Here is a 17,657-nt window from a genome sequence, read left to right as displayed (position 1 = left end):
CAGCACTAACCCAGCTACAGGTAATTTTAAGAGTTTCTCTGCATTTAATTTCCAAAAGTTTTATTATAAATGAGTCTAGGTCCAAATTTCCTTTTATTTAGCCTGGTTGGAATTTACATAACTTTCTGACTGTATTGTGTGATGTATTTCATTGGGTTTTGAAATGTCTCATTCCACCCATATCTTTTATCTTCTTTTCTGCCTTTTCTTTCTTTCTTTCTGTCCTTCGTTCTTTATTTTTTGCTTCTTGCAAACATTTACTGGTCATATATCTTTCAGTTTAGTAATTCTCACTGCCCCTGTTAGTAATAGGCTTTAAATAAATTTCACTTTAATTTTGATAATTGCATTTTTAGTCATAAAATAAAAAACATTCTCAAACTCATTATACTTGCTTCCTTTAATAGTTTCTGCATATCTGAAATATACTAAATCTTAAAAGATAAAAACACATATTCTATCAATTAAATCTCTTTACATACTAAATGTCCCTGATTGCGCATATGGTGATTAACTGAAAATGATGAAGCATATGGCGATTAGCTGGAAGACTGGCAGTGCAGACGTCCTTGGAGACACCGAGGACAAAGCTTGAAGATTGGTGCCTGTGAGGCCATGACCATGAAGAGCCCATGGAGCTGCTGAGCCGCCGTGCAGCACATTGGGCGGCGATGTGACAGAAACAGCTCTGTGGCAATGGTTCGGTTCAAACTTTTAATGGGTACTAAACTTTAGTTGTCTAAGCAGATTCAAACTCACATTTTCTCCTTTTTATACGCATATTCATTTATTAAAGTGTTGAAAAACAAGGATGTTACCTTGAAGACTAGGGTACGCCTGACTCAATCATGGTATCTTCAATCATTGCATATGCATGTGAAACTTAGACATTAAATAAGGAAGACTGGAGAAGAATCAATGCATTTGCATTATGGTGCCAGTGAAGAATATTGAAACTACCATGGACTGCCAAAAGAACAGACAAATCTGTGTTGGAAGAAATACAGCCAGTATGCTCTTTATAGGCAAAGATGGAGAGACTTTGTCTCGTGTACTCTGGGCATGTTTCAGGAGAGACGAGTCCCTGGAAAAAGACATCATACTTGGTGAAGTAGAGGGGCAGAAAAAAAGAGGCAGCCCCTTCACAAGATGGAGTGACACAATGCTTGTCACAGCGAGTTCAACCAGAGGAACAGTTGTGAGGATGGAGCAGCATTTGTTCTGTTGTGCACAGTGTGTCACTATGGGTCAGAACCAACCCAAAGACACATAACAGCAACAACAAAGTTATAATAAATTATACTCTTTAATTTTCCTACTGATACATCATTTACATGAAAAACATAGCTCTGAATAAAATTAAAGTAATTGACATAGATGTAAAAGTTAGATGTTTTAAAATTGTCTTCTGTGGTTTTCATTTGAAAGACCTGATCTCATTCATAATTATTTTGGTCTCTGACTATACTTATCTTTGGGAATATGAGGGGACTTTAAAAGTTTGTGGGAAAATCCATTGTACTTTAATTATATATTTTTTCATGAACTTTTGAAACATGCTTTTATTACTGTTCTTTCATGAATAGAAATGAGAGTCTTATGAGTTAATAGAAAAACGTTGACTGCACTGTATGCATATTTTGTTTTTCAAAAGTACACATTTATATGTCACAAGATTTTAAATATTTTGAAGATGGAAATAAATTCAGTTTAATTCTTCTGCAAGTGAAAAAGAGGAGATTCACAGAGAGCAGGAAGCTTAAAGTAACACCTTATTTTTATAAAACAGAGTAGTTAGCAGGCCCAGGCTGCTATAATACATAGAGAATGTGATTAGGGTGTGTTCAGTGTGAAAAAGACTTATTGCACATTGTTTTTATCTATAAGAGTAAAACAAGCAAACCCAAGGCCACGAAGTCAATCCTTATTCATAACAATCCCATGGCAAAGTACAATTGCTCCCATGGGTTTCTGAGCTTTCTTTATGCGAGTAGAAAACCTCACCATTTTCCCACAGCGAGCTGGTGATTTCAAACTCCTGTCCTTATGGCTAGCGGCCCAACTCAGAACTCCTATGCCATCTGAGCCCCTTCCGTAACTGCGGTCCGTCGCAATTATTATCGCTATTTGAAAGGAGAGTGGTAGTGTGACTGCCGCTGCTCCCAGCCTGCAATGGACTCAACTCAACCACGGCCCAGTGTGGCAGTGGGACTGCCCCATAAGGTTGCTGGGGCGGGACTATTTATGGTAGCCGACCATGATGTCTCTTTACGAAGAAGTGGCTAGTGCGTGCAAATTACTGACATTTCCACTTGAAGCCAAGCACATAATCACTGACAACAGGGCTTCTTGCCTCTGCCACCAATCAACACAATATTCTGTGGATTAATAACTACTGAATTAATTGCAGCGATTATTACAGTCTTAACAACGTACACATTGAACTTTATATTTTAGGCACATTGACTTGATAAATGATGCCATTTAATTGTATTTTATTGTGAAATGAAGTATAAATTTAATGTAACTTCAGTAATTTATGTTTTCTGACCGTCAAGTTCTTCTCTATTGTTCCATATTGAAAAAATTGTACATGTGATCATATTCAATGTTTTTGTTCTTATTCTAGGAATTGGTTATTCTATGTCAATCTTAGGCCCTGCCATTGGCTATATTTTGGGAGGACAACTACTAACCGTGTATATCGATTCTGCTATGGGACAAAGGCAAGGCAATATTTAGTTCAATATTTTTAATTTTAATAACACTAGCACCATAAACAGCATTTTTCTTATATTTTCTGAGTATAACAGGGAAAAGAAACTGAACATGTTTAAGCTTTACATCCTGTCCTCTTGGCTATGTTGCTTCATAAATTAATGCCACAAATATCTCTTTAAATAATTTATTCACAAATATAGGTGCTTAGTAGACTTTTCTGTTGACATTTTAAAAAGCTCTAACACTAGATTTAGCACTTAGATGTTGCCTAATTTTTTTTATTCTAAGCATAAGTTCTATCATATTTTTATATAATTATATAGCTTCAACAGTTGTGACAAAGGAAGATAATAATTATAGTAATTATTTGGAGGCTGAGGGGTAAAGTTCCAAGTTTTACCTTAAGTAAAGTGGCCTTTGTCTTTGGCTCCAGAGGAAAAAAAAAATCTCATATTAGTTGTGATATTTTTGGCCACACCTGAGGATTTATACAAATTAGTGAGGGCTGATTATACTAATAAAGACTATCAGACAGACCAATACCACTGGAGCGTGGAGGCATGATTTAGCTTACCATGCAGAATTGGCTTATAGGAGTCTTGAACATAGAGTCTCAGAGAGCTTCCTTATGTTATGAGCATCTGCTCTTAGGAGGACAGCATGTTCCGTGAATATGGAAACTCCACACTAAGAATCCAGACCTTTCCCTCTGTGTATCTTCTTTTATAATCTTTTTGACTATAATACATCTGTAGTAGTAAATATAGTATAATTTCCATATCTTCTGTAAAATGGCCAGCAAATTTTATTGAGCCCCCAAAGGGTAGTAAGAGCCAGCAGGTCAGAGAGTGAGGGTGTCACATGGACTCTGATGCTTGTAGCTGACATTTTGGAGGGGTAGTAGGAAATCAGCCCTGGATTTGTGGGTAGCAGATCAGAGGTAGGGGTGTGATACGGACGCTGCACCATTGCGGAGGGGGAGGGGAGAGGAGCAAGTGGTTGTGTTCTGTGGTCGGATGGTGACTGGAATGTGAGGACTAGGTCAGCATTCACATTTTGAGGGTTGAGTCACACTGACCTTTGCCACGCAGAACTGGTATAAAAAGACATGCGAGGAGACCTTTGAAGCAGAGACCTGGGTTTTGAAGAAAGGACATTTTAATTTCAATAGTGGAAGTGGAATTGGATAAGTTGTAAAGTACTATATATTTTTAAAAAGTCCATTAATACAGTCATTAAAATCGTTCATATGTTGCTTTAAGAAGAATTTTACATTTCAAAGAATCTCATAATTAAAGAGAATGTATAGGTTTTAAATATAGATGATTGATTTACTGGTGAGCTGTATTTAGTTTCAATCTCAACACTCGACATTCACAATGAACACTTGTAGCCTGCTCTCTGCGTATTCCTGGCTGATTTCCTACTGTTCCTTCAACATGGCAGCTACAAGCCGGGAAGTCCACGTGACACCCAGAAGACAAGGCTATCCCATCGCCTTCTAGGCATGTGTTCAAATATTATATATATATATATATATATAGATAGATAGATAGATATGTGTATGTATATGTGTGTGTGTACATACTGTAAAATAAGCTCCCCCCCCTCATGTTTGACATTTTGAAAATACATAGGGAACCATTAGTTTTACCACTCTCATTTATGTCTGCTGCCTGTTGTCTCATTGATCACAATGGCTCCACGTGCCTTTTTGGATATTATAATATTCCACGGAATCTTCTCTCACTTGTTTCTCCTTTCTCCTGTCTGCACAGTGTGAGCATCACCGAGGCTGATCCGCGTTGGCTGGGAGCATGGTGGATAGGGTTTCTCATGTCTTGGATCTTTGCTTGGTCATTGATAATACCCTTTTCATGCTTTCCAAAACATCTACCAGGTAAATATTATTTCTCCAAACAGAGAAATTTGTTCTGACAACTTTATTCTAATTCTGGAGAATGTTGCTCTAAGTCTAGATCACATGTTGCTATCTCTGTAATTACTAAGAATTCTAAAAAATTCAGTCTGTTTGTTGTATAGACTCAATAGTATGACTTTATGTGTACAACTTTGAATATATGCAATTTTAAAATTCTGTAGTAACTTTTATCAGCTTGACTTTTATTTATATCCAATTAATAATCAACAGAATAGTGTGCATATTCAACTCCTTACTAATTAAACAAATCTGTGGTACCCTGTATTATATTGTACATAACATACAATATATTTTAAGCCACTACTTTGCAGTCAATTAGTCACTATAAAAGAAAACATGCCTTAAGCAATTCATATGAACTATTTTTTCTGAATATGCAAATAACTATTTTCAATTGTTGCCAGTCATGCTCTGCATACTCCCTTTTTAGTACTCTATGCATGTTAATACTGAATCATCTGTACCTAAAGAGAAAGTTAATAGAACATAATGGTCACTTCTCTAAAACCTTGTATCTATAACCTTCAGACACATGACCGTATAATTTTAAAAATTATAGGACAGTAGTGATAGGTAGTAAATGTTTCATTTGCTAATGAAGAGAGGTTTTAATGAAAACAAAATTTTCTCATTTTAATATTTAGATTAGTTATAATTTTCTTTTTTTATCATTTTATTGGGGCTCATACAACTCATCACAATCCACACTTACATCCAATGTGTAAAGCACACTTATACATTCGTTACCCTCATCATTCGCAAAACTCTCACTTTCCACTTGGGCTCCTGGAACCAGCTCCTCAATTTTCCTCCTCCCCCTCCCTCCCCGCTCCCCCATTCCCCATGAGCCCTTGATAATTTATAAATTATTATTTTATCTTATATTACACTGCCCAGCGTCTCCTTTCACCCACTTTTCTGTTGTCCATCCCCCAGGGAGGAGGTTATATGTAGGTCCTTGTAATTGGTTCCCCCTTTCTACCCACCCTTCCCTCCTTGTATCACCACTCTCACCACTGGCCTTGGGGGGTTCATCTGTCCTGGACTCCCTCTGTTTCCAGTTCTCATCTGCACTACTAAGCATCTTCTGGTCTAACCAGGTTTCAAAGTAAAATTGGGATCATGATAGTGGGGGGTAGGAAGCATTTAAGAACTCAAGTTATAATTTTCTTAGCCATTGGTCATGAATAGTTCTAGTTCTTAGGACTGTCCGGTTACAGAATAAACATCTGCACGGTTTTTGAGTGCTGGTCTATCTTTTATGGAATGTATATACTTCTGTGAATATGAATCCTTTAAAAAGTAAACCTTTTAAAGTTAAAAGTGAAGTGACATAACAAGCATACTTGCTATCTTTAGGTACAGAAAAAATTCAAGCTGGAAAAATTTCTCAGGCTCATCAGAATAGTAGTAATTCCACACAAGAAGCAAATGTGAATTTTGGAAAAAGTTTTAAAGATTTTCCAGCTGCTCTAAAGGTAAAAATCATACTGTTGACCCATATGCAAATCTTTTCAAAATGCATTCCTGTTTTTTATTTTCTAGAGTTCTATCTTTTGTTGTAAAAAACCCTTCAAATTTAATTTTATTCTAGTTTGAGTAAATTAAAATGATTTCAGAGGAGAATATTAGAAAGAATATGAGTTAGCAAATTGACTATCTTAAAATTAGTGGTTTCTCATTAACACTATATTCCATTATCCTGCACAATTCTCCTCAGATATTAGATTGATAAAATAAAATCGTTTTATTAGGGGCTCACACAACTCTTATCATAATTCATACATACATCAATTATGTAAAGCACTTTTGTACATTCATTGCCCCATTATTATTTTTTCTTTAAAATTATTTCAACTCTTCCTTCAGGGACTTTTCTCTTTTTGCCGTATCACTCTTTAAAGTCTGATATTTGATTATCTGGCTCTGACCTACATCAGTTATCTTTCTCACTTTTTGAAACCCCTTCTTACAGTAAAAACTACAAAATCTGGAACCTCTGTGAGGTAGAAACCTGTCAAAGAAGGAAAAGGCAAATATTTTCCACGAATAATGATAGGACACGTGCCCATTTCCTATCGAAAGTGCACACTTGCTGGCAAGGCCTGAGAAACAAGGCAGTCCTTTCGGAATCTGGAAGGTCAAATTTTGGCCCTCCAGGTTTCGTTGTGCTAACAGCTGAGCTAAGAGAAGTCCTGGGGGCGCAGTGGTGACACATTGGTCTGCGGTCCTCAAATCCACGTTAGAAACCACCGGCTCCTCCCACTCCACTCCCCTGAGCAGCTAGTCTTGGACACACAGAGGGCAGTTCTACCCTGTCCGGTGGGGTCGCTCTACGTCCACGTGGACTCTGGCAGTGAAAAGAAAATGAGAAACGAGTGAAGTACTTGAAAGGCATTCTCATCTGCACTCGCAAATTATTCATTAACTGGACATAGGAATTATATAACACACAAAAAATAAACAGGAAACAGCATAAATAGTATAATTAGCAAGTATGAAGAATTATAGAAAACCAGGGGAACTGAGCCTTTCTGAGCCAGCCTTTCCCCCATCCTTTTTTCTTGTGTGTCATGAAGCTATAGTCGCCTGATTGAGGAGTAATGTGTGAAGTCTTTAAGTCTAAGTACTTTACATAATAGTTATTCTCAATACTGGAAATCTGTAAATAATTAATTCTTATATTTTTGTGTTGGAGGAATTGCTGAGATATTATAGATTTCATACATTATTGTTTTAATCCGGCACTTTCAGTTTTAAACATAGTTATTTGTTTGATTTTTTTTTTTTTAGAATCTCATGAGGAATACTGTATTTATGTGTTTAGTTCTATCAACTACGTCAGAAGCCTTAATCACTACTGGATTTGCTACATTCTTACCTAAATTTATAGAAAATCAATTTGGAATTTCATCCAGCTTTGCAGCTACCCTTGGAGGTAAAGCGACTTTCTCCTCTAACTCAGGCTAATGACGCTACTTTTCACATTAGATGGTGTTTAATGTAATCTGCCATTTTGGATAGCTTACTTTTGGAAACATACTCTGTACTGATTTTGATGGCATTTTCTGATTTGTTGATATTTTGCAATAGATAGCATACATTTAAGAGGTAGAACGTTATATTGTCATAGAGAGTTTATGTTGGTCTGTTACGTTATGGAACCACTAGGTCATTTAAGTATCTCTCCCTGAATCAGGGGCATATTCTGCTATGCTAAGACCGCACTGGTCACGATTTTGAGACTTTTCAACGGCTACTGTGCATTTCTGAGTGGGCACGTGTTTTCTCATCATCTGTGTTTGTTTCTCTCTAGGGGCTATTTTAATTCCGGGAGCTGCTCTCGGTCAGATTCTGGGTGGCGTCCTTGTTTCTAAATTCAAATTGGAATGCAAAAATACAATGAAGTTTTCCCTGGGCACATCTGCAATTGCCCTCGTGCTGAGTTTTGTGTTTATATTTGCTAAATGTGAAAATGAGCCCTTCGCTGGTGTGTCAGAGTCGTATAATGGGTAAATATACAGCACTTCTCTTTAGTATTAGTAATTCGAGTGGAAGACTGTGTGACTGTATTGAAATATATGCTTCCTTCAAGTGTTGAGAATTTGGCTTTTATATTTTTGAAAGGATATTTCCTATAGGAGAACATAGAGATATTTTTTTCTAGGGAGCATAATTCTATGTCATTGTAAAAGGTGGGTATATTTATGCAGAAGTCAGTTAAAGAGCAACTGCCCTTTATAAGGTTTAGTACTTGGCTCAGGTGTACAGAAATGAGGATAGCAAAATCTTTGCTTTATTAGGATTTATATCACAGATAGCATTTCGCATTACTTGTAGTTATTGCTGCTGCGGGTAATTGGAGGCTGATGGGAGATGGAAATCTTATTGAGGCTTTTCTTCTGATTCTTGTTAAACATCTTAGGTTTGATCTCAGGCCATTGCACAACTAATGGATATTTGGAAAATATTAAATCAACTAATCAACTGACTATTCACATGTAATTTAATGTGTAGACATATATATAAGTAGGAATTTTGTTTTCTAATCTTATGGAAAGATGAGATTTTCATATTTGTGCAAAGGCCTGTCCTCACAGAGACCGGCTTTGACCACCACATCTAAAATAGCCTCTCCACCCCTCACCCTTCACTACTTTCCTCCCGCCTCTGTTCCAATGGCTTTTCACTAGTGGTTTGATTTAGTGATATCTGAAGACGTTTTTATTTCTCATGTCAAAGGCAGGTGATTCTGGCATCTAGTGAGTAGAAGTTGGTGATATTGTTAAACTCATTATAACATATCTAGTCACAATGAGACTCTATTTCCTTACTCTGCTTTATTATGTATTATTTTTACAGCCATTTCCTTCATAAGAAATCAATTCTATGTTAAAAGTAGAACTATTGTTTGGGATTTTTTTCAACCAGTAATTAAGTATGTGTTGAGTCAAGGAATAAATGACAACGTTAAAATAGGGCAATGCTTGTGAACTGTTCTTCTAAAGCTGGGATATCTTTAATTTTCTTTTCTTTTAACTTGTTACTTATAGAACAGGAGAGCTGGGAAATTTGACAGCTCCTTGTAATGCCAATTGTAACTGTTTGCGATCATACTATTATCCTGTCTGTGGAGAAGATGGAGTTCAATATTTTTCTCCCTGCTTCGCAGGCTGCATAAATTCTATTTCTGAAAGACAGCCCAAGGTAAGATGACTTTACCTCTCCAGAGTCAGGCAATGTGATTGTGTACTGTGACCTTGATCTTATTCGTGGAGGTCTATTCTTTCCTGCATGCCTCACCTCTTCCGTTAAACAGCCTCCAACCCATCTAGGTTGCAATTATTAGTAAACAATCCATTTTTGGGTTACTTACTCTATCTTTGTAATAGCTTTTTTATAGTCGTCGTAGTGGTAAAATATTATATACCTTTTACATCGATGTCTCTTTCCACAGCTGTGTTTGAAGCTTCTTGCAGTCAGTGAACAGTTACTCTTATAAATGGGGATTCTTGTTTATTACAGTTTATACGACATAACGTTTAAAATATTTGAAGATTGTATGTGATATATCCTAGAGAAAATTTAAAATGTCCAAATCATTTAGTTTTGCATAAAAATGTACTTGAAATTCTGGGCTAGAATACATATCCGTTTGCTCAAATGCTGTTTCTTTTTTGTATAGTTAAGTAGTTTAAGGTTGCCAAGTAGAACTTTATTGTACTGTATCTACCATTTTAAGATTTAATCTTAATTAAATTAAAGGTCTTAGGGACAAGTAATATTAAGTTATTTGCAATACATAATGTTTAAGATATTAGCAGCTAATTAGCCTTGAGTGCATATGGGAAATATATACCCTACTGAATAAGATATGCAAAAGGTAATTAGAAAACCTCACAAAATATGGGAAATGAGCTGGAACTCCTTTTCGTATATAAAAGGAAGTTTAAGATAATAAAAATAAATATAATTAAGTAGAGGCAGGAATGATTGCAAGAAAATATTTCTGTAAAAATAAGTACATTTGTGTACATAAATGTGTATGTATATATGAAGACTTTCATATCCATGTCCAAGCACACAAACCAACTTCAAGATGTTCAATAATGAAACTTTTCCATGAACTTTTAAAAGCTTGTGTGTGTGTGTGTGTGTGTGTGTGCCTTTGCAAAAGGGGAATTCAAAGTTAGTGGGAAAATTCCATTAATTCTCTTTTTCTATGAACCTTTTGAAACCGCATGTATAAACATGTGTAGTGAATGAATTTTAAAGATATCTTCTTACTGAGGGTTAAATAAAATCTGAAAAAAAAACACGAAAAATTTATAATAGATATTAATAAATATAATCTCAATATACAGTTATTAAAGTGATCATTTGTAACAAATATTATAAAATACACACTTTAAGTATTCCTATGCCCAATGTTTTCAGATCTACTACAACTGTTCTTGTATTGAGGCGAGAGCAAAGGACCCATCTGCTCCAGAAGAAGTAGGTCTTGAAGCGAAGGCGGGAAAATGTGGAACTCAGTGCACATTCTTGCCAATATTCCTTGGGATTTTTTTCATTACTGTTATTTTTACCTTTATGGCTGGTACGCCTATAACTGTGTCCATCCTTAGGTATGTATTATATTACACTATTTCAATCCCTATGACAATGTGTTAAATGAAGAAAAAAAATTAAATCAGAGATTCATTTGGATCTATAGTTACCATTAATTCCAGTTCTAAGGCAACCATCATAAGATTGTTAGTTCTGTGGCATTAGATAAGCTACCTGATTGAGACATACATGCTTGATGTTTAAGTCAGATCATGTAGGTGAAAGTGTCTTAACATTGCCTACCAAGCACTTATTGGACATTAATTTCCCTCCTTCCTTCATGAAACTTCAGTTGTAAACGGGATACATTGAAATGTATTGGCACATGACTAACCTAGTTTCAGAATAACTGAAACTGAAAGAGCTCAAGAAAAAAATTTCAACCCTTGTGTTGCAACTTTGAGTGATTCTATAGCCAAATTGTAAATGATGCATGAAGCATAAAAATAAGATGGAAAAATGCACAGAGCCATTCTACCTAAAAGAACTGGGGCACCATTTACGGAGGAAGCATACAAGCACGTACTACTGGTGATGAAGGAAGAAGTTCAAGCTTCACTGAATGTGTTAGCTAAGGAATTGATGGAATATCCATTCAAATTTTTTAGCGAGGTTGAAGAAGCATTCACTCATCTATGCCAGGAAACTTGGAAGACTGCTACTTGGCTAAATGACGGGAAGAGATCCATATTAGTGCCCATTCCAAAGAAAGGTGGCCCCACAGATACTGTAATTAGCATTACAATGTAAAGAAGACCAACATCCTCACAACTGCACTATAGATAACATGATAAATGGTGTAAAGGGTGAAGGCGTTAGGGATTCTGTCTTAGTTGTATCCACAATCAATGTTCATGGAAGCATCAGGTAAGAGGTCAAAAGACATGTTACATTAGGAAAATCTGCTGCACTGGACCTTTTTAGAGTATTGAAGAGCACGGACACTACTTTGAGGACTGAAATGCAGCTGACTCAAGCCCTCGTGTTCTCCCTTGCAACGTATGCATGTGAACGTTGGGCATTGGATAAGGAAGCCCGTCGAAGAATCAATACATTTGAATTGTGGTGCTGGAGATGAATATTCTAAGTACCATGGACTGCTAAAAGGACAAACTGATCTGTTTTGGAAGAAGTAAGGCCAGAATGCTCCTTCGAGGCAAGGATGGAATGACTTCGTCCTTGGATGTATTTCCAGGAGAGACCAGTCCCTGGAGAAGGACATCATGCTTGGTAGAGAGGGAGGCCCTCAATGAGTTGGGTTGACACAATGGCTGAATCAACGGGCTCGGGCATAGTCACGATTGTGGGGATGGTTCAGGACCATGCAGTGTTTCGGTCTGCTGTGCCTAGGGTTGCTATGGATCGGCGCTGACTTGATGGCTCCTAACAACAAGATACTCGCACTCCTGGAACAATAATCTCTTCAAGTTTTCTAGAGAACGCCCCACGGTGATCTATAAATATCTCATACATTTCTATATATGTCGATTTGTAAGGAAAGCGTGATTGATTTACAAAGATTCGCTCATGGGGTTGTGGTTGGCTGTAAACTCAAAATCCACAAATTAAGTGGTAGGCTGAGGCTCCTGCAGGCTTAGGTTCCATTATCTCTAAGTGCAAAGTGGAGAGAGAGAAAGTGAGTTCTGCCAATCTACTTATATTCTGAAGGAAAAGGAAACGTCCTTTCAACTAAATGATAAGTTACATTCCAGGAGTTTCACACATTGGACTGTGATCACAATATATTACATTGTGGAATGCAACTAGATTGGTGTTTGACCCCACCAATAGGAACCATATGGGACACATATAATCGTCATGCCTATATATGTCAGAAACAGAATAACATGCTTTTTACTTTTTACATGACACTGTGCTAGTAAACCTTTCTATAAACTAGATTAACAGGTAAGAAGTTGGCAGTTGCCGATCACCAGTGTTCTGTGCTTTTTTGTGAAAAATTGCTCTTCCTCAGTAGACTGTACTATACCACGTTAGAAAAATACCTCCTTATTTGCCGCTCCATAGGCCAATTTTACTTTCTGTGTCTTTCAAGGGAGCTTTGGTGGCACAGTAGGTTATACATTGAGTTGCAAAGTCAAGAATTCAAACCACCAGCTGCTCTGAGGAGAAAGACAAGGCTTTTGACTCCTGTAAAGAGTTGCAGCCTTGGAAAGCAGAGGCAGATCTGCTCTGTCCTGGGGGGCCGCGATGAGTCAGAGGGACTTGATAGCCGCGACTTTGGTTGAGTTGCTTTTCTATTCATTTCTCTTTTCAATCTCTGTTCCTTAGTTTATTCACAATTTTTTTGATGGAAAGCCGGGGGCTTCTGCCCAAATATTCTCAAAGGCCTGAACATCACACCATGTGGAACTTGGTGAAATGAAAGCTTTTCAAATATTTTTTATTTAAATATTTTAAATAAAGCTTTCTAAATATTTTAAATATTTATTTTAAGTCATTTATTGGGGGTCCATATAGCTGTTATCACAATCCATACATACATCCACATGTCAAGCACATTTATACATTTGTTGCCATCATCATTTTCAAAACATTTTCTTTCTACTTCAGCCCTTGGTATCAGCTCCTCACTTTTATAGCTTTATTTTAAAAAATATTCGAAGTCACTTTTCAATCATTTGTTTGTAAAACTGATTGATCTCTTTTGGTTTAACCTTTTTCTTTTGTGATGTCATTATGACTCATTTACTTTTGGAAGTCTCAGAGTTGTTATTTAAAGATTCCCTTTTGAATCCTTTTAAACATTAGAAACCATTTTACTTTGTCTTAAATTTGTACCCTAACCCAGCAGACAAGATTTCTTTCTTGAGGTTAGTAAAAGTGAGAATGATTTGTTACTTTATAGTGATAATCAAATATAAATTGTTAATGAATGACCTTTTCTTTTTGTGTTTATTGAAATTCATATGGTGAATGACTTCCTTTTTGTTTACAATAGTGTGCTCAGGTTCAATATTTTTCTTTTATTATCTTACAAAATTTGAACTGCATGCACCCACTTACAAATAATTTATTTCATGTGCATAACATTCAATTTAGTGTAGATGTGCTAAGCTAGTATAAACAATAACTTGCTAAAAGAGTAAATATACCACATAGTTATTTTATTCTAATATGCATTTAATACTTCCAGATGTGTTAATAACAGTCAACGGTCTCTAGCTTTGGGAATACAGTTCACGTTTCTGCGATTACTGGGTATGCTACTTTTCATACTTCACTGGTTGCTCTTGACTATTTTGATTTATTAGTTTTACTGATTCATTTATTTTTATGTGCCAAGAAATCATATTTAAGTATGTGGAATGCAACATAGTTGAAGAAATAGGTTTTCAAATATTTATGTAGTATTATTCACATATTATATAAAAATAACTTTCATTTTCCACCTACCTGACTAGCTAACTGTTGTTTTCAACTCTGTTGCTAATACAACTATATAGAGTATACATATGAAGTCAGAAAAGCAAGAATGAAAAATGTTTCCTTCACTGTTAGCCTTATGTATCCTAGATATTATTAAAGTATTTTCCGACCTGATTAAAAATATCTAATTACGTAGTGTTTTCTATTTCTGTATATTGTTTTGACTTGTTAATGAACATGGAAAGGATCACATACATTTTTAATTTATACTATATATGTATGTAATCATATATTAAAAACATATCTTCTTGTAAACTGTACTCTTTATTCATGCATATTTCATGATCCATTTTCCTAGGCACAATACCTGGACCGATTATATTTGGCACAACAATTGATAGCACATGTGTTCTCTGGGATATTAATGAGTGTGGTGTCAGAGGAGCTTGCTGGGTTTATAATAACATCAAGATGGCCCATATGCTACTGGCGATAAGTAAGTGTAACTTTTCGATAACTCGTTAATTGATTATGTCAACCCAAGCAGCTATTATTGGCTACTTAGGTCAGCGTGGTTATGTGATGCTAAATCCACATTAGGGGCAGCCTCTGAGCTTGTAGTAGAGTTTAAGAGGTGAATGAAATGGTATATAACTTCCTTCAAAACATTTTAGAACATACACAAAAAGTCTAAAGAAAATTTTGAAAGGCTCTGGAATGTTTATCATCCAGGTATCAGGACTTTGGAAAATACACAGAGCTGTGATAGGGACTTATATTTTGGCTACAAGGTACATCACTTGCTGGAAATATTTTTATCATTTTATGATTTTAAGGCTATTGGTAATCTATAAAACCAAACTCACTGCCGAGTCAATGCCAACTCATAGCAACCCCATAGAAGAGGGTAGAACTGCCCGTGTGAGTTTCCAAGACGGTAACTGTTTATGGAAGCAGAGAGCCCTGTCTGTTATCCGCGGTGTACCTGCTGGTTTTGAACTACTCACCTGGCCTAATCCACCAGGCTCCCTGTTGGTAGTCTAAAGATAACCAACAGTTGAAATTGAAGATGAAGGGAGTACAGCTTGCTTCTGCTTTGAACAGTTAATGCTGTTGGTTATTTCGAAGTCTGTTCCAATTAATGGAGACCGCATGCGTTTTGGAGTAGACAGGCTCCAGAAGTCGGAAATGACTAGCTGGCTGTGGGAAAACCCCAGGGGCTGCCCGCGGGCAAGCGACTATATCTCAGAGAAGTAGGACGGAGGGCTCCTTGGAAGCAAGTGTGGTGAAACTGCCGGGGTCTTTTGGACAGGTTATCAAGAGAGATTTACCCCGAGAAAAGGAGACCGTGCGTGGTAATCTAGAGGTCAGCAGCAAAGAGGAAGATCCTTAAGGCATCGGATTGTTTTAAAACATTTTGTGTAAATTCAGTATTTCGTGTTTATGTTTTACAAATTGGTTTTATTTGGACAGTGAGTACAGTATATACTCAAATATAAGCCGACCCGAGTATAAGCCGAGGTCCCTAATTATTACTTGGGAAACCAGAAAAACTGATTGACTCTAGTGTAAGCCTAGGGTGGAAAATGCAGAAGCTATTGGTGAGTTTCAATAGTCAAAACAAATGAAAATAAAATACTAAAAATTGAGACATCAGTGGGGTAATGTATTTAAATATTTATTTTAAATAAAAAACAAATAAAAGGACAAGTCATTTAACATTCGTAAACCAGCACAGTAAGTGGAAAATAGGTTCAACAAAAACAATAAGGTATCAACAATGATACCTTAAGAGTACTATTCCCTGAGCTCAATCAGCTATCAAGCTAAAATGTTTAAAATCCTTCAAAACTGGATTCCTCATCATCATCCATATCCCAATGCAGAGCTGCAGCTGGTGTGGTCATCACAGACGCTGTCCTCACTGAGATCGCTGTCATCACCATCACTGCTATCATTTCCATACAAAGTGTAGTCTTCACTCCCATCCATAGCATTACTAATTCTACATTTCTGGAAGGCAGTCGCACCATGTCTTCTGGAATGTTTTCCCATGCATCTCGAACCCACTTTGCTATTAACTCTATGTCAGGCTTCATGAGATCTCCTCCTTTTGTTAGTTGGGCTTGACCAGATGACATCCATTCATGCCACTGACACGTGTATAAGACAAGCCCCAGGTTTTTAGCACATTTTTTGTGCTGAAAAACTCGGCTTATACATGAGTATATACTGTAATTTTTTTCTTACTCCAAGATGTTTGAGAATTTTCCACCCATCAAAAAAAGTGCATAAAAAAGATTTTCAGAAATAAAAAATATATAAAAGTAGAACCCATGCAACTAATTTTCCTATACATCTAATAATGTGTCAATAAATGAGCATTCCTTTCTTAACAAAACACACATTTTTAGGAAAATTAGTGTAACTAATAATAAAGAACCAACTACTTTATAGTACTCTTCAGTTGATGGGACTGGCATTTCCGAATACTTTAACAGTTTCTAGAACTAATTTATCTTCGTGTTTGCAAGCAAAACTCTGGAAATTCCTTAAAATGACTAAAATATTTTAAAATAGATATAATGTTTTATATATTTAGTTGATTAAAAGCAAGTGACTAAAAATTGTAGATCTCACACAAATCTTTTTTTAATTATAAATATTTTCAATGTATCTACATAAAGATCACAGGTTATTAAGAATAGTATAAACAGTGTTTTGACTAATTTATGGCTGCTTGTGTTTGTTTGATATATTAATATGTTAAAAAACTTAGAAATGGAATATGGGTTTATTTCATCCAATACAACATGCTTGGCTACTCGCAGAAAGGTGGGAGGGTAAAAACAATTGGCGGCTCCTCATAAGAGACGCTTAGCGATCGCCTGGGAACAATCAGCTATGGGAGGCTTTAGAGAGAAGGATTTTCCTGCTACTTCTGCAGTGGACATGATTCAGTCAATTCAATTGGCAATTATTTTCATAAAAATAATTCATCATAATACATATTCAACCATATTATTTTTTTTTGTTTTAACTGCAAGTAAATACTAGTTATTTGATTATATATGTATTTTATGAGCTACTTAATTTTTTTAGTATTCTTTTTATATTTTAATCCTTTATTGGGGACTGTACAACTCTTATTGCAATCCATATATTTAGTTATATTTCATCAAACATTGTGATGAAAAATAGTACCTTACTCCCTGAATGTTACTTTTCTCTTTTAAGTAGGATTAATGATTAATGAATAATTTCTTAATGAGATTTAATTTTTGAAACAATCAAAGGAGTAAATGTATAATAATTTTTATTTTTATATTTAGCTGTTACCTGTAAAGTTATCACCATTTCCTTCAATGGACTTGCGATCTTTCTGTATAAACCGCCCCCGTCAAGAACAGAAGTGTTATTTCAGAATCAGAATTCCGTTGTGACCACGGTTTCGGTGGCATGCGATAGCAGCAAAGAGGGGAACGAAGACTGA

General features: G+C 36.0%; 1 protein-coding gene across 1 annotated transcript in view; it reads left to right on the top strand.

Annotated features, from left to right (window-relative positions):
• LOC142440051 (solute carrier organic anion transporter family member 4C1-like) overlaps positions 1-17,657 on the top strand; it is a 76,449-nt gene extending 58,792 nt beyond the window's left edge. The window contains exons 4-13 of the mRNA XM_075542669.1: positions 2,630-2,726; positions 4,500-4,621; positions 6,023-6,141; positions 7,457-7,601; positions 7,980-8,175; positions 9,217-9,370; positions 10,601-10,791; positions 13,932-13,996; positions 14,523-14,660; positions 17,497-17,657. Coding sequence (XP_075398784.1) covers positions 2,630-2,726; positions 4,500-4,621; positions 6,023-6,141; positions 7,457-7,601; positions 7,980-8,175; positions 9,217-9,370; positions 10,601-10,791; positions 13,932-13,996; positions 14,523-14,660; positions 17,497-17,657 — 1,388 coding nt within the window. The remainder of the gene's footprint in view (positions 1-2,629; positions 2,727-4,499; positions 4,622-6,022; positions 6,142-7,456; positions 7,602-7,979; positions 8,176-9,216; positions 9,371-10,600; positions 10,792-13,931; positions 13,997-14,522; positions 14,661-17,496) is intronic.

This window comes from Tenrec ecaudatus, chromosome 2 (genome assembly GCF_050624435.1).
Source record: "Tenrec ecaudatus isolate mTenEca1 chromosome 2, mTenEca1.hap1, whole genome shotgun sequence".
Taxonomy (NCBI): domain Eukaryota; kingdom Metazoa; phylum Chordata; class Mammalia; order Afrosoricida; family Tenrecidae; genus Tenrec; species Tenrec ecaudatus.
This window is presented reverse-complemented; position numbering and strand designations above follow the sequence as displayed.